At 39.5% G+C, this 25244-nt stretch overlaps 4 protein-coding genes across 4 annotated transcripts; all 4 read left to right on the top strand.

Moving 5' to 3' along the window:
* The first annotated feature begins 650 nt into the window (after positions 1-650).
* On the top strand, positions 651-1671 carry LOC134333934 (epidermal differentiation-specific protein-like). Its single transcript, XM_063016101.1, has one exon. It carries the CDS (start codon positions 651-653, stop codon positions 1197-1199), a length of 549 nt encoding a protein of 182 aa, XP_062872171.1. The 3' UTR covers positions 1200-1671.
* An 8674-nt stretch (positions 1672-10345) lies between these two features.
* Positions 10346-13109, top strand: LOC134333734 (epidermal differentiation-specific protein-like). Its single transcript, XM_063015870.1, has 2 exons — positions 10346-10435; positions 12023-13109. Exons 1-2 carry the CDS (start codon positions 10404-10406, stop codon positions 12678-12680), a joined length of 690 nt encoding a protein of 229 aa, XP_062871940.1. The 5' UTR covers positions 10346-10403; the 3' UTR covers positions 12681-13109.
* Positions 13110-17523: 4414 nt separating this feature from the next.
* Positions 17524-20024, top strand: LOC134333933 (epidermal differentiation-specific protein-like). The gene is made up of 3 exons (XM_063016098.1): positions 17524-17559; positions 17674-17857; positions 19389-20024. The coding sequence occupies exons 1-3, from the start codon at positions 17524-17526 to the stop codon at positions 19736-19738; spliced, it is 570 nt and encodes a 189-aa protein (XP_062872168.1). The 3' UTR covers positions 19739-20024.
* Positions 20025-24540: 4516 nt separating this feature from the next.
* LOC134333932 (epidermal differentiation-specific protein-like) lies at positions 24541-25110 on the top strand. Its single transcript, XM_063016097.1, has one exon. It carries the CDS (start codon positions 24541-24543, stop codon positions 25108-25110), a length of 570 nt encoding a protein of 189 aa, XP_062872167.1.
* Positions 25111-25244: the final 134 nt, after the last annotated feature.

Genomic DNA, 25244 nt, shown 5'->3' with positions numbered 1-25244 from the left:
TCTGTCTGTCTGTCTGTCTGTCTGTCTGTCTATCTATAAATTATGCACTGTAGGTCTCTTACAGAAACAGTTACAGCTGTAATGCTTGTAGACATAAATTTGTTTATTTGACATAAGTTTGTTTATTACTAATACTTAAAAAAGTACTTGATTAATTAAGTTCTGAAATTTTAACTTTTGTGTTATTTTATGTACAACACGTTTACAGTAAATATTTATTAATAATTCATCATAAAAATGTGAGTATAATATCCAAAACTTATTTTTAAGGGTGCACATGGAGCAGGGCAGAAATACTGTATATTTAAACCAAACTATATTCACTACACATGAACTACACATAAATCGTGATTAATTTAGTTCACTGTTTAGTAGAAAATGTGTAATTCGGGACACAGGAGCTTTTCTGCATCTTGTAGATCCTTGATATAAACTACACAAGCAATTTTGAAAGGTACTTGCCAGATCTAGTTGAAAAACTGGCCTGAATGTTGTGTTGCGTGCACTGTGTTAAACCTTGAGGTGTGTTTGCTAAACGTACTCAAATATCACTTTATTACAGCTGCGGGGTTCATCACTGCACCCTTCAGCCCAGAGCAATTCTACATGTATATAAAGATACAAACCTCTTCACACTTTACAGACCCACGATGGCGTATAATATTCATCTTAACCCAGACCCTGTTGTCAACAGGATCGTCGTCTATGAGCATTCTAATTTTCAAGGCAGGAGCAAAGAGTTTAAGCTTGATGCTCCTGACTTAATGGCAGAGGATTTTAATGACAACATTTCCTCTATAAAGGTGTTCGGAAATCCATGGCTGGCATACACAGATTGCCTTTTCAAAGGTGCGCAGTACATCTATGAGGCAGGAGAATATCCTGTCATGGATATAAATGATTCTATTTCATCACTGCAGTTGGTGAAAGATGACCTGGCAAATCCTCAGATCACTTTGTATGAATATCCAAATTATGGAGGCAGGTGTGTTGTCCTCACCTCTGAGACCAACTTGAGTCCCTTCAACTTCAATGATACAGCATGTTCTCACAAGGTGCAGGGAGGGGTATGGGTCCTCTCTGAACACGAGAACCGAGGTGGTGCGAAGATAATCGCCAAAGCTGGTGAAGCTGTTGACAAATATGACTGGTGGAACAAGAAAGTGAGCCATGTGCGTCCTCTCAAGGCAGGAAAATAAGAAGAATAGAGGTGGATGTGAAGGTTCCAGTCAAGAGTTCTGGGAGTGCAGGTGCCAAACTGGGACTCAATCATCGCTGACTACTAGTTAAATTTCATGATTCAGTCTCTTCAAAGTTAAATTAATGTGCAAATGTGAATGAAAAAGGAATTTTAATGAATATATGTGTTTATGTGTATGATTGTAATGGAAATGAATGTTTCAGCTGTATTTTCCAGTCTGTGTAAACACCCTACATTTTTTAATGTCTGATCCTGTTTAATCTGATGCTGTTGTAAAAGTTTGACGTGAACGAAGATGTGAATGAAACTTTCTGTCTTATCACACATAACATAAGGAATTTTTCATGGATTTAATGTGATTGATTGATAACCGTGGTGCCAGCTCTCTCACTCTCCTTATTCGATCATGTACTATAATACAGAAATTAAACTTCTTGTGCATGATTTCAAATAAATATTACATAACTGTGTGTTTGTGTCATTTATTAAAAGTGTCTTAACTTTGCATTACATTACTATTCCACTCTGGATGATCTTTTTCAATTCAGTATTAATGGTGCCTTCAAAGACACGCAAGTTACCCGATGCCACTGGCACTAAAAGCAGCTGGATCTGGATTCTCTGTTTTTAATTTATGGAGTGATATTGAAATATAAATGCTTTGCAATCGCACACCTTGAAACATTGTTCTTAAGCTGTTCACACAGTTTTAGCAAATTGGCGAATCTCAACCTATCCTCACTTGTAAATAACTAAACCTATACACCAGTGGCGGCTGCTGGTCTTTTAAAGAGGGGAAGCTTATTGTCGGCTTACATCATAATTTATTTATACATAAATTCTGCCCTTTTTTCCTTTTCAAGAAAATGGCCTGTGATCCTATCGTACCAAGTAAGCATCTTTTCCAGGGACTTGACCAGTGTCCTCTCAATGGCCAGCAGAGCTAGGCTGCTTAGACGGCCTTGGCCCATTATGTTGCAGGTGTAAGACTTAAGCCTTTTTAAACAGAAGAAGCTCCTTTCTACACCCGCAGATGTAGCTCCAATGGCTTTGCCAAAATTAGGTCGACAATATTTGCCTTATTAGCATTGTCTTCCATCGTGTGCACCTTGCTAGCTGGCTAGTTCACTCCGACCTAGCCAACAATATGAATGACTGATTGAACGAACTAACAAAACGATATTAAACTCAAACAAGGAAATGTTGAAATTATGTTCAACTGAAACAAATACTATGAGTGTGTTTTGTTTACACAATGAACAATGGAAATGGTCAAGTAATTTCACCAAGCAAATACCAAGAAATGGGTTGCAGTTTGTATTTCGACTTCACTCGCAAAATCCGCGATGGGACTGAAGCTCCCAGTGATTAAGTGATGGTGTAGGGCTCAAAATAGCTGTCAATCAAAACGGGATTCAGCCTTTCGACTGATACTCCAATCATCTTGCAGAAGCTCCGCGTCCAGACCCGCCCACAGCTCCATTCACCCCCAGAAACGCTCGGCGTCCGGGGGCGGGACAAAATCTTGGCATTTATCCAATGACCGGCGAGTTTCGAAGCAATGAAGAAAACCGTTCCGTGCAGTCCCATTGAAGTGAATAGACGCTCAGCTTCTATGGGCAAATGCATCGACGCTACAGGAATGTATGAGAAGTTAACAAAATAGAGTCAGTCGATAAGTGGCTGATTCTGAATGAACTCGTCTTCGAGATGAACGTGTCCTAACGCATTTGTACTCAATGAATACACATTTGACCATTTAATTTTTGACATTTTAGGGAAAGCTGAGCTTCCCTTGCAGTCTTAGAGAAATCGCCACTGCCAAACATGTGTTTACCAGTGAAAAGTTCCAACACTGTAATCGCCCCAGTCTAAAATACACCCAGGACAAATTGCCATTCAATCAACTCTACACTCCTTCTCATACATAGCCAATCATGGCTATATGTAGATACCAGAGTGGCCAGTAGTACAGCTGGGGATTCCAGCAGAGTGATTGTAATCATGGTTTGGTACAAACGCAGCCTCCAGGAAAGGCTGAGAGTCTCTGATGAGCAAAGATGATCAGAGGATCCAGTTTATAAACAAATGTGTGAGAAAATGATTGAAATGTTTAAAAACAATGAACCTCAAAGAAAGATTGGAAGGGATTTGCATATTTCTCCCTCTACAGTACATAATATCAATAAACCATTCAAGGAATCAGGAGGAATTTTAGTGCGTAAAGGCCGGGGGCACAAGCTAAAGCTGAACGTCTGTGATCTTTGATCTTTCAGACGTCACTGCATCAAGAACCGCCACTCAACAACAGCTGATATAACCACATGGGTGAGGGATTACATTCGCAAACCTGTCAAGCTCTACAATACAGAGTTACATGCATTACAAAGTGGTAAATACTTTACTGTCCCATCTTTTATGGAATGTGTTGTAGGTCTGAAATACAGGAATGGATGTTTATTAATAAATGAAATGAAGCAAACAAAACATGAAATATCTCAGGTTCATCCTGTCTGACATCAAATAAAAGTCAAAGTAAATGTAAGAAACTCTGTATTTTTTTATTATTTGCATTTTCCATGCTGTCCCATCTTTTTTTCTGATTTGGGGTTGTACAACATTTACATTCTCAGTATTTAGCAGACGCTTTTATCCAAAGTGACTTACAGTTGTGACAGTATACAATCTAAGCAATTGAGGGTTAAGGGCCCTGCTCAAGGGCTCAACAGTGGCAACCTGGAAGTTGTGAGGATTGAACTGGCAACCATTTGATTACTGGACCAGTACCTTAACCACTAAGCTACAGCATCCCTACAGCTACAACAAAACACCACATACTATTATACAAAATATCAAAATAGGGGGTAGCAAAAAAAAAAAAAAAAAACACCCACAAGGAAAGCCAATCAACCTTCATCAGAACCCCCGTGCTCTTTATTTATCAAGACTGAGGAAGTGAATTAAATTCCACTAAAAACAAAGTTGGTTGACACGAGTAAGATACCACTTCAGCTAAACTACAATCGTCACACCACTACACAGGACTTACCCATTTGCAGGGCCGGAGTGGGCCCCTTGTTCAGCCCGGGAGTTTCATGCCCAAACCCGGCCCACTTATTCCATGGAGGAGGAATTTGAATAAATGAAACAGCAGCTAGCTCTTACAATGCCTTTTTATTGGGTATAAGTTCAGGTATAATATGTTGGTAAGTTAACAGAAAACACTTCACTTAAACAAGTTTGAACGTATTTACATTTGTACAGGAGCAATAAGTTGAAATAAAAATAATTAAAAATTAAAATTGCATTTGTCTTCCCAACAGAGAGGTGCTCTATTGTTAGGTTTACACTAAACTCTTAAGTAGCTTCACTACACGCATATTTAGTATAGGCTACCTACAGCATTAAAAGCCTCCTAAGCAGTGCACTGGTTTCTGCAACTTTATTAATAACGGTGTCATTGTCTATAGACATGAGACATGGCTTATCTGCTGCTCTGAGGCGAAATAAAAACATTGCATTAAGGGTTAGCCTATTTTGCTAAATAACATAACATGCTTAAAGTTTTTTGTTTTTAACAATTTAGCCTAAATTATGATGGTGTAAAATTGATAGTGATTTAGGCTATTTGTCTCCTTTTGTTAAAATAAATTAGACTATCCTGCTGACATCTTTCTGAATGTCTGAACAAATTTACATATATCATGTATATTCTCTACGTTATATTTTACATTACAAATAACTATCTTAGTTTAAATAACTCTGTTAGACTATCCTCTACCTGTCCCTTCAGCCTCCTCGGGATCATCAGTACAGTAGCGTCGGAACAAAAACATTCCATTAATGAGTTAGGCTATTTAATATATTACACTTCAAATTATGTTTATTATTTTCAGCATGAAACTGAATATTTGTGATTAATGGTGTGTATTAGGTTCTACAAAATAAACTACGCTAAGTTGACATTGCAAATGTTGCGCAATAGCTTTACAGTGACAATACAAAATTATTTCCATATCTCTCGTTACCGGCTGCAACTGGGGTCTGTCCTCTGGAAAACAAGTCTGTTAATTTGTCACATTTAGCAGCATCTTCTTCCTGCCCTCCATCACCATCAACTGATGGTTTGCGCTATTCCGTTGCTATATTTACTTTTACCGGCGCTCAACTTAAACATTTGGGAGGGGAGAATTCCCTCAGATGGTAGAACCCATCTAATCTACTGCAATGTAGGGGCTGCGCTGTCAGATGAATGGAGAATGAATGCAAGAAGATTAGATAAGTGACAGATAAGTGTCAAAAATATTTTCCCCATCCAACCGGCCCAAACTCGAGATTGACATGACCCGGCCCATCGGGAATCCTCCTGATTCACCCGATTAGCCACTCCGGGCATAAATGCAGCCAGGCCCATGTCATTTACTTACCTACTCACACCTAGAGGCAATAAAGAGCAGCCAGTTCAGCTCAGCTTGTGCATGTCTTGGATGATGTAAGATTGTTTTGAAAAATGTGAATCTTCTTACAGTGACCAAAGGCAAAGATCAAACCCAGGTCATCAGGACTTGTGCTGTTGTGTGGCACTCATTGTAACATTTGCACCAAAGTACTGTCAAAGCATTGAGTTATCGGGTTTGCTTGGTAAGAGAGTTTTTTCTATCCAGATTTGCGTTCATTTTTACACGTTTTAAAACTGCTTATAAAAGTGCTCTCCAGCTAGCAAAATCACTAATATTTTCCACATATAAAATGTATTAATTAATTAATTCATCTTTGATTCAAGTTTACTAACTGCTTTTTTATAGTCAGGGTTTTTATAGGCCTAGTGCCACCCAGGAACTCTGGGCACAGGGCTGGAAGGCACTCTGGAAAGGGCACAAGTTAACCCTCCTTCCGTATATGCCCTTGTAGATGTTAACTTTGAGATAATAAAACTAGCACTAATGCATTCAGACTTAAGGCAACACTGTTTTTTACATCTAAGAGAGATGAAACACACACATATGCTACATTTACATGTTTGTGCCAGTATGTTTTGTACTCATAAAGGCGTAATAGCATAAAACATCTTTTTTTTACAAGCATAATAAGTTCTAATTACTAGTCATTATAACTGAGGTGTTTTACGAGTTCTCTGTTTTGTGGTGTGTGTATTGTGTGTTAAACCTTGAGGTGTGTTTGCTAAATTTACTCAAATATCCTTCAGTTACAGCTGCGGGGTTCATCACTGCACCCTTTAGCCCAGAGCAATTCTACATGTATATAAAGATACACACATATAAACAAATGATACACAAATGATTCTATTTCATCACTGCAGTTGGTGAAAGATGACCTGGCAAATCCTCAGATCACTCTGTATGAATATCCAAATTATGGAGGCAGGAGTGTTGTTCTCACCTCTGAAACCAAGTTGAGTCCTTTCAACTTCAATGATACAGCATGTTCTCACATGGCGCAGAGAGGGGTATGGGTCCTCTCTGAACACGAGAACCGAGGCGGCGCAAAGATGATCGCCAGAGCTGGTGAAGCTGTTGAAAAATATGACTGGTGGTACAAGAAAGTGAGCCATGTGCGTCCTGTCAAGGCAGGAAAATAAGCAGAATGGAGGTGAAGAATGGAGGTTCCAGTCAAGAGTTCTGGGAGTGCATGTGCCAAACTGGGACTCAATCATCGCTGAATACTTGTTAAATTTCATGATCCAGTCTCTGTAAAGTTAAAATAATCTGCAAATGTTAATGAAAAAGAATTTTAATGAATTTTAATTTTTTGAATGTTAATTTCTTTTAACATTTAATGATTTTTTTTATATCATATTTCATATTATTAGTCCCACAGTGGGGAAATTCACATTGTTGCAGCAGCAAAGCGACAGTAAAGCACTCAGTACAGAAAATAGACAATAAAAAGTACAATGTATAACAATAATAATAAAAAGTCAGAAAAAAACTCTAAAAAATATTTACAAATAATTACAAATAATTGCACATGTGAAAAATATTGCACATTGTAATAATTACACATGGGGAAAAAAGTTGCAGATTGTTGTGAATAATGAATAATGTAAAGTGTGTGTGTGATCTGTCTGGAGCAGTGCTGGTTGTTCAGTCTTACAGCAGCAGGAAGGAAGGACCTGCGATACCGCTCTTTCCCACATTTGGGGTGAAGCAGCCTGTCACTGAAGGAGCTGCCCAGTGCTGCCAGAGTCTCATGCATGGGGTGAGAGTCATTCTCCAGCATGGATGCCAGCTTGGCTAACATCCTTCTGTCTCCCACCACCTGCACTGGGTCTAAGGGGCTCCCCAGGACAGAGCCAGCCCTCTTAATAAGTTTGTTCAGTCTCTTCCTGTCCGCTGTAGAGATGCTGCTGCCCCAGCATACCACTCCATAAAAGATGGCTGATGCCACCACTGTATCAAAGAAAGTCCTCAGGAGTGCCCCCCACACTCCAAATGACCTCAGTCTCCTGAGTAGGTAGAGTCTGCTCTGACCTTTTTTATAAAGTGCGTTAATGTTAACTGACCAGTCCAGTTTGTTGTTAAGGTGAACACCCAGGTACTTATAAGAGTCCACTCTCTCAATGTCCATTCCCTGGATGTTCACCGGTGGCAAGGTGGGTCTGCACCTGCAGAAATCCACCATCAGTACTTTGGTCTTCCCCACGTTTAACTGGAGGTGGTTCTGCAGACACCAGTCCACAAAGTCCCGGATCAGTTCTCTGCACTCGCTGTCCTCGTCATTATTTATGAGTCCGACAATCGCTGAGTCATCAGATAACTTCTGGAGGTGACAGTCCGGTGAGCTGTACATGAAGTCAGCCGTGTACTGGGTGAAGAGGAACGGTGCCGAGACCGTTCCCTGAGGGGCCCCTGTGCTGCTGACCACCATATCAGACACACAGTCCCGTGCCCTCACATACTGTGGTCGGTCGGTGAGGTAGTCCAGTATCCAGTTGGACAGGTGACTGTCCACTCCAGCATGATCCAGTTTGTCCTTCAGGAGCCCTGGCCGTATGGTGTTAAAAGCACTGGAGAAATCGAAGAAGGTTATTCTCACAGTGCTCCCAGGTTTCTCCAGGTGAGAAAGAGCTCTGTGTAACAGATAGATGATGGCATCATCCACCCCAACGCCAGGCTGGTAAGCAAACTGAAGATCATTGGTATCCTTTGTAACAAGTAACACAGTGAATGAAGGTGGGTGTGAAGGTTCCAGTCAGGAGTTGAGAGTACACATTGAGAATGTGCTGACATACTGCATCTCAACATGGTACAGCAGCTGCTTAGCTGCAGATAGAAGATCTCTTCAGAGAGTCATTAACACAACCCAGAAGATCATTGCTTGCCCACTGCCCAGCCTGGAGGACCTGTTCAGCTCGCGCTGCCTCAGCAGGGCAGCCAACTTACTGAAAGACCTTATCTAATCACCCTGGAGATTGTCTGTTCGACCTGATGCCCTCTGGAAAACGTTTTAGGTCCATCACATCCCGGACAAATAGAGTAAAAACAGTTTAAAAACAATTAAAAACACAGCACAATGTTACATTCTACTCTGTCCATATTTATGTTTATTATGACTGCACTATCGTTTCTTAAGTGTGCAATATACTCAGTGCAATATCTATGCTACTCGGGGCATGTGCAATAGCCCACTGCTACCTCACTGTGGTTTTATTATTATCTTCTTTATAATAATAATCTTTATTCCTTATATTTAAGATTTTTCAGGCACACATACATGTGTGTATTGTGTATATGTATATTTTTTTGTTTCTTTGTTTACTTATTGTATGTAAAAGCACCTTGGGATTGCTGCTCAATTTTGTTGTACACCCTGCAATGACAATAAAGGCATCTTACCTTACCTTACCTTACCTTACTTTACCTTACCTTACGTTACGTTACCTTACCTTACCTTACCTTACGAGTTATGGGAGTGCAGGTGCCAATTTATTTCTTTATCACCTATAACACAAAAATAAAATGTTTTGTGGATTTCGTGTGATTCATGCACTTTAATATAGAAATCAAATTTTGAGCATGATTTAAAATAAATAAATACATAAACTATGTGTTTGTGTCATTTAAAAAAAAGCTGTATCCTATTACATATTACTATTACACCTTGTGATTTTTCCCCCCAATACTGCTTAAGCTAAACTACAGGTGTGATGTCACTCTGGGCACAGGGCAGGAAGACACTCTGGAAAGGGCACCAGTATCTCACAAGTTAACCCTCCCTCCCTATACGCCCATGTAGATGTTAACTTTGAGATAAGACAACTAGCAAAAATGCATTCAGACTTAAGGCAACACTGGTTTTTACATCTAAGAAAGATAAAACACACATGTGCTACATTTACATGTTCGTGCCAGCATGTTTTGTACTCATGTATAAAGGCGTAATAGCAGATAACATCTTTTCTAGAGGCATAATTAGTTCTAATCACCCGTCATTATAACTGCAGTGTTTTATGAGTTCTCAGTTTTGAGGTCAATGAAGCAACATCATACACACTACAATCTATCTATCTATCTGTCTGTGTATGATTTAAATTATGCAATGTCGGTCTCTTACAGAAACAATTACAGCTGTAGGTTTTGTCACCCCACATTGGGTGTAATATGAAAAGCTTATTTTTAAGGGTGCACATGGAGCAGGGCAGAAATGCTGCATAAGTGTGATGTGTTGTTTAAACCAAACAATATTCACTACACATGAACTACACATAAATCGTGATTAATTTAGTTCACTCTTTAGTAGAAAATGTGTAATTCGGGACACAGGAGCTTTTCTGCATCTTGTAGATCCTTGATATAAACTACACAAGCAATTTTGAAAGGTACTTACCAGATCTAGTTGAAAAACTGGCCTGAATGTTGTGTTGCGTGCACTGTGTTAAACCTTGGGGTGTGTTTGCTAAATCTACTCAAATATCACTTTATTACAGCTGCGGGGTTCATCACTGCACCCTTCAGCCAAGAGCAATTCTACATGTATATAAAGATACAAACCTCTTCACACTTTACAGACCCACGATGGCGCCTACAACGTGTTCGAGGCCTAAGGACTATATCAACAAGATCGTCGTCTATGAGCATTTTAATTTTAAAGGCAGGAGCAAAGAGTTTACATCTGATGCCCCTGACTTAATTGCAGAGGGTTTAAATGACAACATTTCCTCTATGAAGGTGGACGGATATCCATGGCTGGCATACACAGATTGCCTTTACCAAGGTGAGCAGTACATCTATGAGGCAGGAGAATATCCTGTCATGGATATAAATGATTCTATTTCATCACTGCAGTTGGTCAGAATTGACCTGAGAAATCCTCAGATCACTCTGTATGAATATCCAAATTATGGAGGCAGGAGCGTTGTCCTCACCACTGAGAAAGATTTGAGTGCTGTCAAATTCAATGATACAGCGTGTTCTCACAAGGTGCAGGGAGGGGTATGGGTCCTCTACGAGCACGGGAAGCGAGGTGGTGCGAAGATGATCGCCAAAGCTGGTGAAGCTGTTGACAAATACACGTCATGTGGAAACTATGGGTGGCATACAAAGATTGTCATTTCCGTGGTACCCAATACTTTTTGGTGCAAACACACCAGGTTCCCATCCCATCTAGCAGGAATGTGATAGATTGTTATCTGTGGTACCTTACTAATTATATTATTTACTATCGTATTACCGGTAGTAATAGAACAATCATTTGATCTGTTATTTAATGTAATAATTTAATAATAAGAGTGTGTTGGGTCCAGTATTTTCACTGTTTTGACCCCCTTAACCCTTATCTAGACTGTAGTGGCAATATAGAACCAACTACAACTAACGTCTGATTAAAACCCTTCAGGTATTTTATATAATTAGAAGGGAAACATCATGTCCAAGTTTCTGTTTCTGTAAGAACTTTCTTTTTTCCCTTACCTTTCTATACCTTGGAGGTATAGAAAAACCTACACTGGCAGCATTTAGCTTTGTGACTTTTCCACAGTTGTTAAAATCCAGCTATACCTGATAGAAAAGTTGACAAATTGACATAAAATAAATGATTTTTTGTTTTTGGACTGACACAAACACGGTGGGGGAAAAAAACCCTACCATGTTGCCACAAAACATTTGATGTTTCTGATCTTCAAACAGTTTGGTGAGAAGCATCCAGCACTTATATTGAGTGTGAAATTACACACTTGAATAGGTATGTAAACATGCTTGAGATAAAGTGAAAACTTTGGGGGATACAGCCAATTGAACAGTGACCATCAGCACCAATCTGCCATAAAAAAAATTAGATAAACTGTCCAAATCCAGGGTATGTAATGCTTGTAGAGATAAATTAAAGTTTGTTTATTACTAACACTTAAAAAAGTACTTGATTAATTAAGTTCTGACATTTTAATTTTAATGTTATTTTATGTACAACATATTTACTTTAAAACACGTTTATAGTAAATATTTATTAATAATTTATCATAAAAATGTGAGTATAATATCCAAAGCTTATTTTTAAGGGTGCACAAGGAGCAGGGCAGAAATGCTGCATAAGTGTGATGTGTTGTTTAAACCAAACCATATTCACTACACATGAACTACACATAAATCGTGATTAATTTAGTTCACTCTTTAGTAGAAAATGTGTAATTCGGGACACAGGAGCTTTTCTGCATCTTGTAGAGCCTTGATATAAACTACACAAGCAATTTTGAAAGGTACTTACCAGATCTAGTTGAAAAACTGGCCTAAATGTTGTGGTGTGTGTTTTGTGTGTTAAACCTTGAGGTGTGTTTGCTAAATGTACTCAAATATCACTTTATTACAGCTGCGGGGTTCATCACTGCACCCTTCAGCCCAGAGCAATTCTACATGTATATAAAGATACAAACTTCCTCACACTCTACAGACCCACGATGGCGCCTGTAACGAGTGGGAGTCTAAAAAGCTGTATCAACAAGATCGTCGTCTATGAGCATTTTAATTTTCAAGGCAGGAGCAAAGAGTTTATGTCTGATGCCCCTGACTTAATTGCAGAGGATTTTAATGACAACATTTCCTCTATAAAGGTGGATGGATATCCATGGCTGGCATACACAGATTGCCTTTTCAAAGGTGAGCAGTACATCTATGAGGCAGGAGAATATCCTGTCATGGATATAAATGATTCTATTTCATCACTGCAGTTGGTGAAAGATGACCTGGCAAATCCTCAGATCACTCTGTATGAATACCCAAATTATGGAGGCAGGAGCGTTGTCCTCACCACTGAGAAAGATTTGAGTGCTGTCAACTTCAATGATACAGCGTGTTCTCACAAGGTGCAGGGAGGGGTATGGGTCCTCTACGAGCACGGGAAGCGAGGTGGTGCGAAGATGATCGCCAAACCTGGTGAAGCTGTTGACAAATATGACTGGTGGAACAAGAAAGTGAGCTATGTGCGTCCTCTCAACAAAGTATTAATATCTGATTATTATAATATTTGAGTTCTGGGAGTGCATGTGCCAAACTGGGACTCGATCATCGCTGAATACTTGTTAAATTTCATGATCCAGTCTCTTCAAATTTAAATTAATGTGCAAATGTGAATGAAAAAGGAATTTTAATAAATATATGTGTTTATGATGTATGATTGTAATGGGAATGAATGTTCCAGTCTGTGTAAACACCCTGAATTGTTTAATGTCTGATCCTGTTTAATCTGATGCTGTTGTAAAAGTTTAACGTGAACGAAGATGTGAATGAAACTTTCTTTTTTTATCACACATAACATGAGGATGGAATTTTTCATGGATTTAATGTGATTGATTGATAACCGTGGTGCCAGCTCTCTCACTCTCCTTATTTGATCATGTACTATAATACAGAAATTAAACTTCTTGTGCATGATTTCAAATAAATATTACATAACTGTGTGTTTGTGTCATTTATTAAAAGTGTCTTAACTTTGCATTACATTACTATTCCACTCATTACTATGATCTTTTTCAATTCAGTATTAATGGTGCCTTCAAAGACACGCAATTTACCCGATGCCACTGGCACTAAAAGCAGCTGGATCTGGATTCTCTGTTTTTAATTTATGGAGTGATATTGAAATATAAATGCTTTGCAATCGCACACCTTGAAACATTGTTCTTAAGCTGTTCACACAGTTTTAGCAAATTGGTGAATCTCAACCTATCCTCACTTGTAAATGACTAAACCTGTCCACGTGTTTACCAGTGAGAAGTTCCAACACTGCAATTGCCCCAGTCTAAAATACACCCAGGACAAATTGCCATTCAATCAACTCTACACTCCTTCTCATACATAGCCAATCATGGCTATATGTAGATACCAGAGTGGCCAGTAGTACAGCTGGGGATTCCAGCAGAGTGATTGTAATCATGGTTTGGTACAAACGCAGCCTCCAGGAAAGGCTGAGAATCTCTGATGAGCAAAGATGATCAGAGGATCCAGTTTATAAACAAATGTGTGAGAAAATGATTGAAATGTTTAAAAACAATGAACCTCAAAGAAAGATTGGAAGGGATTTGCATATTTCTCCCTCTACAGTACATAATATCAATAAACCATTCAAGGAATCAGGAGGAATTTTAGTGCGTAAAGGCCGGGGGCACAAGCTAAAGCTGAACGTCTGTGATCTTTGATCTTTCAGACGTCACTGCATCAAGAACCGCCACTCAACAACAGCTGATATAACCACATGGGTGAGGGATTACATTCGCAAACCTGTCAAGCTCTACAATACAGAGTTACATGCACAAAAGACCCCGTACTGCTGCACATCTTAAGACGTGTTTGCAGATTGAACAAAACAAAATAAAACCTGAAACACTAAATCGCTTGGTATCCTCGCTGTCAAAATGTCTTTTAAGTGTGGTGAAAAGGAATGACAACATTACAAAGTGGTAAATGCTTTAATGTCCCAACTTTTTTGGAATGTGTTGCAGGCCTGAAATGCAGGAATGGATTTTTATTAATAAATAAAATGAAGTTGACCAGACAAAACATGAAATATCTCAGGTTCATCCTGTCTGACATCAAATAAAAGTCAAAGTAAATGTAAGAAACTCTGTGTTTTTTTATTATTTGCATTTTCCATGTTGTCCCAACTTTTTCTGATTTGGGGTTGTACAACAAAACACCACATACTATTATACAAAATATCGAAAAAGGGGGTATAAATAAAAAAAAATAATTAAAAAAAACACTCACAAGAAAAGCCAATCAACCTTCATCAGAACCCCCGTGCTCTTTATTTTGATAAGTTTCCAAGATTGAGGAAGCGAATTAAATTCCACTAAAAACTGGAGCAAAGTTGGTTGACACGAGTAAGATACCACTTCAGCTAAACTGCAATCGTCACACCACTACACAGGACTTACCCATTTGCCATAATAAATGCAGCCAGGCCCGTGTCATTTACTTACCTACTCACACCTAGAGGCAATAAAGAGCAGCCAGTTCAGCTCAGCTTGTGCATGTCTTGGATGGTGTAAGAATGTTTGGAGGAAGCCCAAGAAAATGTGAATCTTCTTACAGTGACCAAAGGCAAAGATCAAACCCAGGTCATCAGGACTTGTGCTGTTGTGTGGCACCCACTGTAACATTTGCGCCAAAGTACTGCCAAAGCATTGAGTTATCGGGTTTGCTTGGCAAGAGAGTTTTTTCTATCCAGATTTGCGTTCATGCTTAGTATAGTTCATTTACAGTCACTATCCATGGCTCCCATAGGACAATGGTTAACTAACAAAGAGATGTTAACATCTCTTTCAAAGGTAAGAGTACCTCTGTATGGTAAAATCAATGAGTTTTAATTTCTTTTAACATTTAACGATTTTTTTTATGTCATAAGATAAGATAAGATAATCCTTTATTAGTCCCACAGTGGGGAAATTCACATTGTTGCGGCAGCGAAGGGACAGTAAAGCACTCAGTACAAAAAATAGACAATAAAAAGTACAATGTATAACAATAATAATAAAAAGTCTGAAAAAACTCTGAAAAACTTTTACTAGTAATTGCACATGTGAAAAATATTGCACATTGTAATAATTACACATGGGGAAAAAAGTTGCACATTGTTCTGATTAATGAATAATTTAAAGTGTGTGTGTGATCTGTCTGGAGCAGTGCTGGTTGTTCAGTCTTACAGCAGCAGGAAGGAAGGACCTGCGATACCGCTCTTTCCCACATTTGGGGTGAAGCAGCCTGTCACTGAAGGAGCTGCCCAGTGCTGCCAGAGTCTCATGCATGGGGTGGGAGTCGTTCTCCAGCATGGATGCCAACTTGGCTAACATCCTTCTGTCTCCCACCACCTGCACTGGGTCTAAGCCATAAAAGATGGCTGATGCCACCACTGTATCAAAGAAAGTCCTCAGGAGTGCCCCCCGCACTCCGAATGACCTCAGTCTCCTGAGTAGGTAGAGTCTGCTCTGACCTTTTTTATAAAGTGCGTTAGTGTTAACTGACCAGTCCAGTTTGTTGTTGAGGTGAACACCCAGGTACTTATAAGAGTCCACTCTCTCAATGTCCATTCCCTGGATGTTCACCGGTGGCAAGGTGGGTCTGCACCTGCAGAAATCCACCACCAGTTCTTTGGTCTTTCCCCACGTTTAACTGGAGGTGGTTCTGCAGACACCCGTCCACAAAGTCCCGGATCAGTTCTCTGCACTCGCTGTCCTCGTCATTATTTATGAGTCCGACAATCGCTGAGTCATCAGAGAACTTCTGGAGGTGACAGTCCGGTGAGCTGTACATGAAGTCAGCCGTGTACAGGTTGAAGAGGAACGGTGCCAAGACCGTTCCCTGAGGGGCCCCTGTGCTGCTGACTACCATATCAGACACACAGTCCCGTGCCCTCACATACTGTGGTCGGTTGGTGAGGTAGTCCAGTATCCAGTTGGACAGGTGACTGTCCACTCCAACATGATCCAGTTTGTCCTTCAGGAGCCCCGGCCGTATGGTGTTAAAAGCACTGGAGAAATCGAAGAAGGTTATTCTCACAGTGCTCCCAGGTTTCTCCAGGTGAGAAAGAGCTCTGTGTAACAGATAGATGATGGCATCATCCACCCCAACGCCAGGCACATTTTTCAGGCACACATACATGTGTGTATTGTGTATATGTATATATTTTTGTTCCTATGTTTACTTATTGTATGTGAAAGCGCCTTGGGATTGCTGCTCAATTTTGTTGTACACCCTGCAATGACAATAAAGACATCTTTTACCTTACCTTACCTTACCTTACCTTACCTTACCTTACCTTACCTTACCTTACCTTACCTTACCTTACCTTACCTTACCTTACCTTACCTTACCTTACCTTACCTTACCTTACCTTACCTTACCTTACCTTACCTTACCTTACCTTACCTTACCTTACCTTACCTTACCTTACCTTACCTTACGAGTTTTGGGAGTGCAGGGAATTGGGGACTCAATTTTATTTCTTTATCACATACAACACAATAATAAAATGTTTGATAAATTTCATGTGATTCATGCACTTTAATACAGAAATAAAATTTTGAGCATGATTTAAAATAAATATATTCATAAACTACATGTTTGTGTCATTAAAAAAAAGCTGTATCCTATTACATATTACTGTTACACCTTGTGATTTTTTCCCCAATACTGCTTAAGCTAAACTACAGGTGTGACGTCACTCTGGGCACAGGGCAGGAAGGCACTCTGGAAAGGGCACCAGTATCTCACAAGTTAACCCTCCCTCCCTATACGCCCATGTAGATGTTAACTTTGAGATAAGAGAACTACCAAAAATGCATTCAGACTTAAGGCAACACTGTTTGTTACATCTAACAGAGATAAAACACACATGTGCTACATTTACATGTTCGTGCCAGCATGTTTTGTACTCATGTATAAAGGCGTAGTAGCAGATAACATCTTTTTTAGAAGAATAATTAGTTATAATCACTCGTCATTATAACTGCAGTGTTTTATGAGTTTTCAGTTTTTGAGGTCAATGAAGCACCATCATACACACTACAATGTGAAACTTGGGTTGATTATAGTCTTTAATACCATGGTTGTGCTCTGGAGTCTCGTGTCTGGCATGGTCTGATGTCTTCTCTAAAATAACCACAAGTGTATTTCCCTAAATCCCTAAGTCAGTCAGTCAGTCAGTCAGTCAGTCAGTCAGTCAGTCAGTCAGTCAGTCAGTCAGTCAGTCTGTCTGTCTGTCTGTCTGTCTGTCTGTCTGTCTGTCTGTCTGTCTGTCTATCTATCTATCTATCTATCTATCTATCTATCTATCTATCTATCTATCTATCTATCTATCTATCTATCATTTAAATTATGCAATGTAGCTCTGTTACAGAAACAGTTACAGCTGTAGGTTTTGTCACTGCACTCTTTAGCTCTGAGCAGCTCTTCATGTATTTATAAAGGTATCTCTGGCCCCTCTTCACTGACTTGGTCTCAACTCTTTGTGCAAGTGTTTCATAGAGACGAGCTTCTTTACACACCATTAACAAGATTATCGTCTATGAGGATTATAACTTCAAGGGCCGCACCAAAGAGTTCACCTCAGACGTCGCCAACTTAGCTAGACATGACTTTAATGACATCATCTCCTCTGTACACGTCATGGGGAAACTATGGGTGGCATACAAAGATTGTCATTTCCGTGGTACCCAATACTTTTTGGTGCAAACACACCAGGTTCCCATCCCATCTAGCAGGAATGTGATAGATTGTTATCTGTGGTACCTTACTAATTATATTATTTACTATCGTATTACCGGTAGTAATAGAACAATCATTTGATCTGTTATTTAATGTAATAATTTAATAATAAGAGTGTGTTGGGTCCAGTATTTTCACTGTTATGACCCCATGAACCCTTATCTAGACTGTAGTGGCAATATAGAACCAACTACAACTAACGTCTGATTAAAACCCTTCAGGTATTTTATATAATTAGAAGGGAAACATCATGTCCAAGTTTCTGTTTCTGTAAGAACTTTCTTTTTTCCCTTACCTTTCTATACCTTGGAGGTATAGAAAAACCTACACTGGCAGCATTTAGCTTTGTGACTTTTCCACAGTTGTTAAAATCCAGCTATACCTGATAGAAAAGTTGACAAATTGACATAAAATAAATGATTTTTTTTTTTTGGACTGACACAAACACGGTGGGGGAAAAAAACCCTACCATGTTGCCACAAAACATTTGATGTTTCTGATCTTCAAACAGTTTGGTGAGAAGCATCCTATCACTGATATTAAGCGTGAAATTACACACTGGAATATGTATGTAAACATGCTTGAGATAAAGTGAAAACTTTGGGGGATACAGCCAATTGAAAAGTGACTGTCAGCACCGATCTGCCTTAAAAAAAATGAGATAAACTGTCCAAATCCAGGGTATGTAATGCTTGTAGAGATAAATTAAAGTTTGTTTATTACTAACACTTAAAAAAGTACTTGATTAATTAAGTTCTGACATTTTAATTTTAATGTTATTTTATGTACAACATACTTACTTTACAACACGTTTACAGTAAATATTTATTAATAATTTATCATAAAAATGTGAGTATAATATCCAAAGCTTATTTTGAAGGGTGCACACGGAGCAGGGCAGAAATGCTGCATAAGTGTGATGTGTTGTTTAAACCAAACCATATTCACTACACATGAACTACACATGAATAGTGATTAAATTAGTTCACTCTTTAGTAGAAAATGTGTAATTCGGGACACAGGAGCTTTTCTGCATCTTGTCGATCCTTGATATAAACTACACAAGCAATTTTGAAAGGTACTTACCAGATCTAGTTGAAAAACTGGCCTGAATGTTGTGGTGTGTGTATTGTGTGTTAAACCTTGAGGTGTGTTTGCTAAATTTACTCAAATATCACTTTATTACAGCTGTGGGGTTCATCGCTGCACCCTTCAGCCCAGAGCAATTCCACATGTATTTAATGATACAAACCTCTTCACACTTTACAGACTCAAGATGGAGTTCATTCCAGATCTTACGTCAAAGGCCCGTATCTACAGGATCATCGTCTATGAGCATTTAAATTTTCAAGGCAGGAGCAAAGACTTTAGGCGTGATGCTCCTGACTTAATTGCAGAGGGCTTTAATGACAACATTTCCTCTATGAAGGTGATCGGATTTCCATGGATGGCATACACAGATTGCTTTTACCAAGGTGAGCGGTACATCTTCGAGGAAGGAGAATATCCTGCCGTGGAAATAAATGATTCTATTTCATCACTGCAGTTGGTGAAAGATGACCTGACAAATCCTCAGATCACTCTGTATGAATATCCAAATTATGGAGGCAGAAGCGTTGTCCTCACCTCTGAGAAAGATTTGAGTGCTGTCAACTTCAATGATACAGCGTGTTCTCACAAGGTGCAGAGAGGGGTATGGGTCCTCTACGAGTACGAGAACCGAGGCGGCGCGAAGATGATCGCCAAAGCTGGTGAAGCTGTTGAAAAATATGACTGGTGGAACAAGAAAGTGAGCCATGTGCGTCCTGTCAAGGCAGGAAAGTAAGGAGAATGGAGGTTCCAGTCAAGAGTTCTGGGAGTGCAGGTGCCAAACTTGAACTCAATCATCGCTGAATACTTGTTAAATTTCATGATCCAGTCTCTCCAAAGTTGAATTAATGTGCAAATGTGAATGAAAAAGGAATTTTAATGAATATATGTGTTTATATGTATGATTGCAATGGGAATGAATGTTTCAGCTGTATTTTCCAGTCTGTGTAAACACCCTGAATTTTTTAATAACATAAGGATGGAATTTTTCATGGATTTAATGTGACTGATTGATAACTGTTGTACCAGCTCTCTCACTCTCCTGATTCAATCATGTACTATAATACAGAAATTAAACTTCTTGTGCATGATTTCAAATAAATATTACATAACTGTGTGTTTGTGTCATTTATTAAAAGTGTCTTAACTTTGCATTACATTACTATTCCACTCTGGATGATCTTTTTCAATACAGTATTAATGGTGCCTTCAAAGACACGCAATTTACCCGATGCCACTGGCACTAACAGCAGCTGGATCTGGATTCTCTGTTTTTAATTTATGGAGTAATATTGAAATATAAATGCTTTGCAATCACACACCTTGAAACATTGTTCTTAAGCTGTTCACACAGTTTTAGCAAATTGGCGAATCTCAACCCATCCTCACTTGTAAATGACTAAACCTGTACACGTGTTTACCAGTGAAAAGTTCCAACACTGCAATCGCCCCAGTCTAAAATACACCCAGGACAAATTGCCATTCAATCAACTCTACACTCCTTCTCATACATAGCCAATCATGGCTATATGTAGATACCAGAGTGGCCAGTAGTACAGCTGGGGATTCCAGCAGAGTGATTGTAATCATGGTTTGGTACAAACGCAGCATCCAGGAAAGGCTGAGAGTCTCTGATGAGCAAAGATGATCAGAGGATCCAGTTTATCAACAAATGTGTGAGAAAATGATTGAAATGTTTAAAAAAATGAACCTCAAAGAAAGATTGGAAGGGATTTGCATATTTCTCCCTCTACAGTACATAATATCATTAAACGATTCAAGGAATCAGGAGGAATTGTAGTTCGTAAAGGCCGGGGGCACAAGCTAAAGCTGAACGTCTGTGATCTTTGATCTTTCAGACGTCACTGCATCAAGAACCGCCATTTAACAATAGCTGATATAACCACATGGGTGAGGGATTACATTCGCAAACCTGTCAAGCTCTGCAATACAGAGTTACATGCACAAAAGACCCCGTACTGCTGCACATCTTAAGACGTGTTTGCAGATTGAACAGGACAAAATAAAACCTGAAACTGTTATGATGTGGGGAGATGCCGTTTATTAACAGCGCTCCAGAGGGCGTAACGCGACGCTGTCACCAGCTCTTTGCGCTGGGAGGGGGTCGCGTTCCTCTGGGCGCCCTAATGGATATCAAGGTGGCGGCGGCACGGCGGCGGTGGCTCGGCGGCGGTGACCTGTTGGCGACCTAATGGCGGCGACCAGGCAGCGACGGCACGGCGGCGGCTCAACGGCGGCGGCACAATGGCAGCGGCACGGAGGCGGCGGCGGCGGCGACCTGGCGGCGGCCCAATAGCGGTGGCCCGGTGGCGGCGGCACGGCGGCGGCAGCACAGTGCGGCGGCACAACCTAGAATTTAAATAAACAAACATAAAAGGGCACCGCAGTGCCAAACAAACTGAAAGAAAGAAAAGAGAAAATGGCCAACAAAAGCAGAAGGTGCGACGGCTGCAGCTCTGCACCTCTCCCTTAAATAAGGGAAGGCACAAGGCACAGCTGCAGCCCGTTCGCCCTAACGAGCTGGCCAGGTATTTAAATGAGCAGCTCGTTTCTGCTCTGTAAGGCCTGTGGTGTCAGGGAGAGATGGCACATTCCCCTGACGCCACAGAGCCTAACAGAAACACTAAATCGCTTGGTATCCTTGCTGTCAAAATGTGGTGAAAAGGAACGGCATCATTACAAAGTGGTAAATACTTTACTGTCCCATCTCTTTTGGAATGTGTTGCAGGCCTTAAATACAGGAATGGATGTTTATTAATTAATGAAATAAAGCAGACAAAACATGAAATATCTCAGGTTCATCCTGTCTGACATCAAATAAAAGTCAAAGTAAATGTAGGAAATAATAATTTTTTTTTTTATTATTATTTGCATTTTCCATGCTTTCCCAACTTTTTTTCTGATTTGGGGTTGTACAACATTTACATTCTCAGTATTTAGCAGACGCTCTTATCCAAAGCGACTTACAATTGTGACAGTGTACAGTCTAAGCAATTGAGGGTGAAGGGCCTTGCTCAAGGGCTCAACAGTGGCAACCTGGAAGTTGTGAGGCTTGAACCAGCAACCTTTTGATTACTGGACCAGAACCTTAACCACTAAGCTACAGCTTGCCTACAGCTACAACAAAACACCACATACTATTATACAAAATATCAAAATAGGGGGTAGCAAAAAAAAAAAAAAAAAAAACACCCACAAGGAAAGCCAATTAACCTTCATCAGAACCCCTGTGCTCTTTATTTATCAAGACTGAGGAAGCGAATTGAATTCCACTAAAAACAAAATTGGTTGACACGAGTAAGATACCACTTCAGTTAAACTACAGTCGTCACACCACTACACAGGACTTACCCATTTGCAGGGCCGGAGTGGGCCCCTTTTTCAGCCCGGGAGTTTCATGCCCAAACCCGGCCCACTTTTTCAATGGAGGAGGAATTTGAATAAATGAAACAGCAGCTAGCTCTTACAATGCCTTTTTATTGGGTATAAGTTCAGGTATATGTTGGTAAGTTAACAGAGAACACTTCACTTAAACATGTTTAATTCAAATTTAAATCAGATAAAGATTTAAAAGGTAAAAAAAAGTGATAAAGATGAAAACGTATTTACATTTGTACAGGAGCAATAAGTTGAAATAAAAATAATTTAAAATTAAAATTGCATTTGTTTTCCCAACAGAGAGGTGCTCTATTGTTAGGTTTACACTAAACTCTTAAGTAGCTTCACTACACGGATATCTAGTATAGGCTACCTACAGCATCAAAAGCCTCCGAAGCAGTGCACTGGTTTCTGCAACTTTATTAATAACGGTATCATTGTTAATAATAAAACATTTCATTAAGGGTTAGCCTATTTTGCTGAATAACATAACATGCTTGAAGTTTTTTTTTTTTTTTACAATTTAGCCTATACTATGATGGTGTAATATTGATAGTGATTTAGGCTATTTGTCTCCATGTCTATCCTGCTGACATCTTTCTGAATGTCTGAACAATTTAACATACATCATGTATATTCTCTACGTTATATTTTACATTACAAATAACTATCTTAGTTTAAATAACTCTGCTAGACTGTCCTCTACCTGTCCCTTCAGTAGTCTTCGGGATCATCAGTACAGTAGCGTCGGAACAAAAACATTCCATTAATGAGTTAGGCTATTTAATATATTACACTTCAAATTATGTTTATTATTTTTAGCATGAAACTGAATATTTGTGATTAATGGTGTGTATTGGGTTTTACAAAATAAACTACGCTAAGTTGACGTTGCAAATGTTGCGCAATAGCCTTACAGTGACAATACAAAATTATTTCCATATCTCTCTTTACCGGCTGCAACTGGTCTGTCCTCTGGAAAACAAGTCTGTTAATTTGGCACATTTAGCAGCATCTTCTTCCTCAACTTAAACATTTGGGAGGGGAGAATTCCCTCAGATGGTAGAACCCATCTAATCTACTGCAATGTAGGGGCTGCGCTGTCAGATGAATGGAGAATGAATGCAAGAAGATTAGATAAGTGACAGATAAGTGTCAAAAATATTTTTCCCATCCAACCGGCCCAAACTCGAGATTGACATGACCCGGCCCATCGGGAATCCTCCCAAATCTCCCGATAAGCCACTCCGGGCTTGCCCATTTGCCATAATAAATGCAGTCAGGCCCATGTCATTTACTTACCTACTCACACCTAGAAGCAATAAAGAGCAGCCAGTTCAGCTCAGCTTGTGCATGTCTTGGATGGTGTAAGAATGTTTTGAAAAATGTGAATCTTCTTACAGTGACCAAAGGCAAAGATCAAACCCAGGTCATCAGGACTTGTGCTGTTGTGTGGCACCCATTGTAACATTTGCACCAAGTACTGCCAAAGCATTGAGTTATCGGGTTTGCTTGGTAAGAGAGTTATTTTCTATCCAGATTTGCTTTCATTTTTACACGTTTTAAAATTGCTTATAAAAGTGCTCTCCAGCTAGCAAAATCACTAATATTTTCCACATATAAAATGTATTAATTAATTAATTCATCTTTGATTCAAGTTTACTAACTGCTTTTTTATAGTCAGGGTTTTTATAGGCCTCTGGAAAGGACACTAGTATCTCACAAGTTAACCCTCCTTCCCTATTCACCCATGTAGATGTTAACTTTAAAATAATAAAATGAGCACAAATGCATCCGGACTTAAGGCAACACTGTTTTTTACATCTAAGAGAGATGAAACACACACACGCGCTACATTTACATGTTCGTGCCAGCATGTTTTGTACTCATGTATAAAGGCGTAATAGCAGATGACGTTTTTTTTACAAGCATAATAAGTTGTAATTATCAGTCATTATAACTGCAGTGAGTTCTCAGTTTTGTGGTGTGTGTATTGTGTGTTAAACCTTGGTGTGTGTTTGCTAAATTTACTTAAATATCCTTCAGTTACAGCTGCGGGGTTCATCACTGCACCCTTCAGCCCAGAGCAATTCTACATGTATATAAAGATACACACACTTCACACTCTACAAACCCACGATGGCGTATAATGTTCATGTATACCAAGACTCTGTTGTCAACAAGATCATCGTCAATGAGCATTTTAATTTTCAAGGCAGGAGCAAGGAGTTTAAGCTTGATGCTCCTGACTTAAATGCAGAGGGTTTTAATGACAACATTTCCTCTATGAAGGTGATCGGAAATCCATGGCTGGCATACACAGATTGCTTTTACAAAGGTGAGCAGTACATCTACGAGGAAGGAGAATATCCTGTCATGGATATAAATGATTCTATTTCATCACTGCAGTTGGTGAAAGATGACCTGACAAATCCTCAGATCACTCTGTATGAATATCCAAATTATGGAGGCAGGAGTGTTGTCCTCACCACTGAGACCAAGTTGAGTCCCTTCAACTTCAATGATACAGCATGTTCTCACAAGGTGCAGAGAGGGGTATGGGTCCTGTATGAAAACGAGAACCGAGGCGGCGCAAAGATGATCCTCAAACCTGGTGAAGCTGTTGACAAATATGACTGGTGGAACAAGAAAGTGAGCTATGTGCGTCCTGTCAAGGCAGGAAAACCAGGAGAATTGAAGTGGATGTGAAGGTTGCCAAAGTGTTGCAGGTGCCAAACGGGGACTCAATCATCGCTGAATACTTGTTAAATTTCATGATTCAGTCTCTCCAAAGTTAATCTGCAAATGTGAATGAAAAAGGAATTTTTATGAATATATGTGTT

Source organism: Trichomycterus rosablanca, chromosome 19 (genome assembly GCF_030014385.1).
Source record: "Trichomycterus rosablanca isolate fTriRos1 chromosome 19, fTriRos1.hap1, whole genome shotgun sequence".
NCBI classification, from domain to species: Eukaryota; Metazoa; Chordata; class Actinopteri; order Siluriformes; family Trichomycteridae; genus Trichomycterus; species Trichomycterus rosablanca.
Note: the sequence above shows the minus strand (reverse complement) of the source record. Positions and strands in the feature narration are given on the sequence as shown.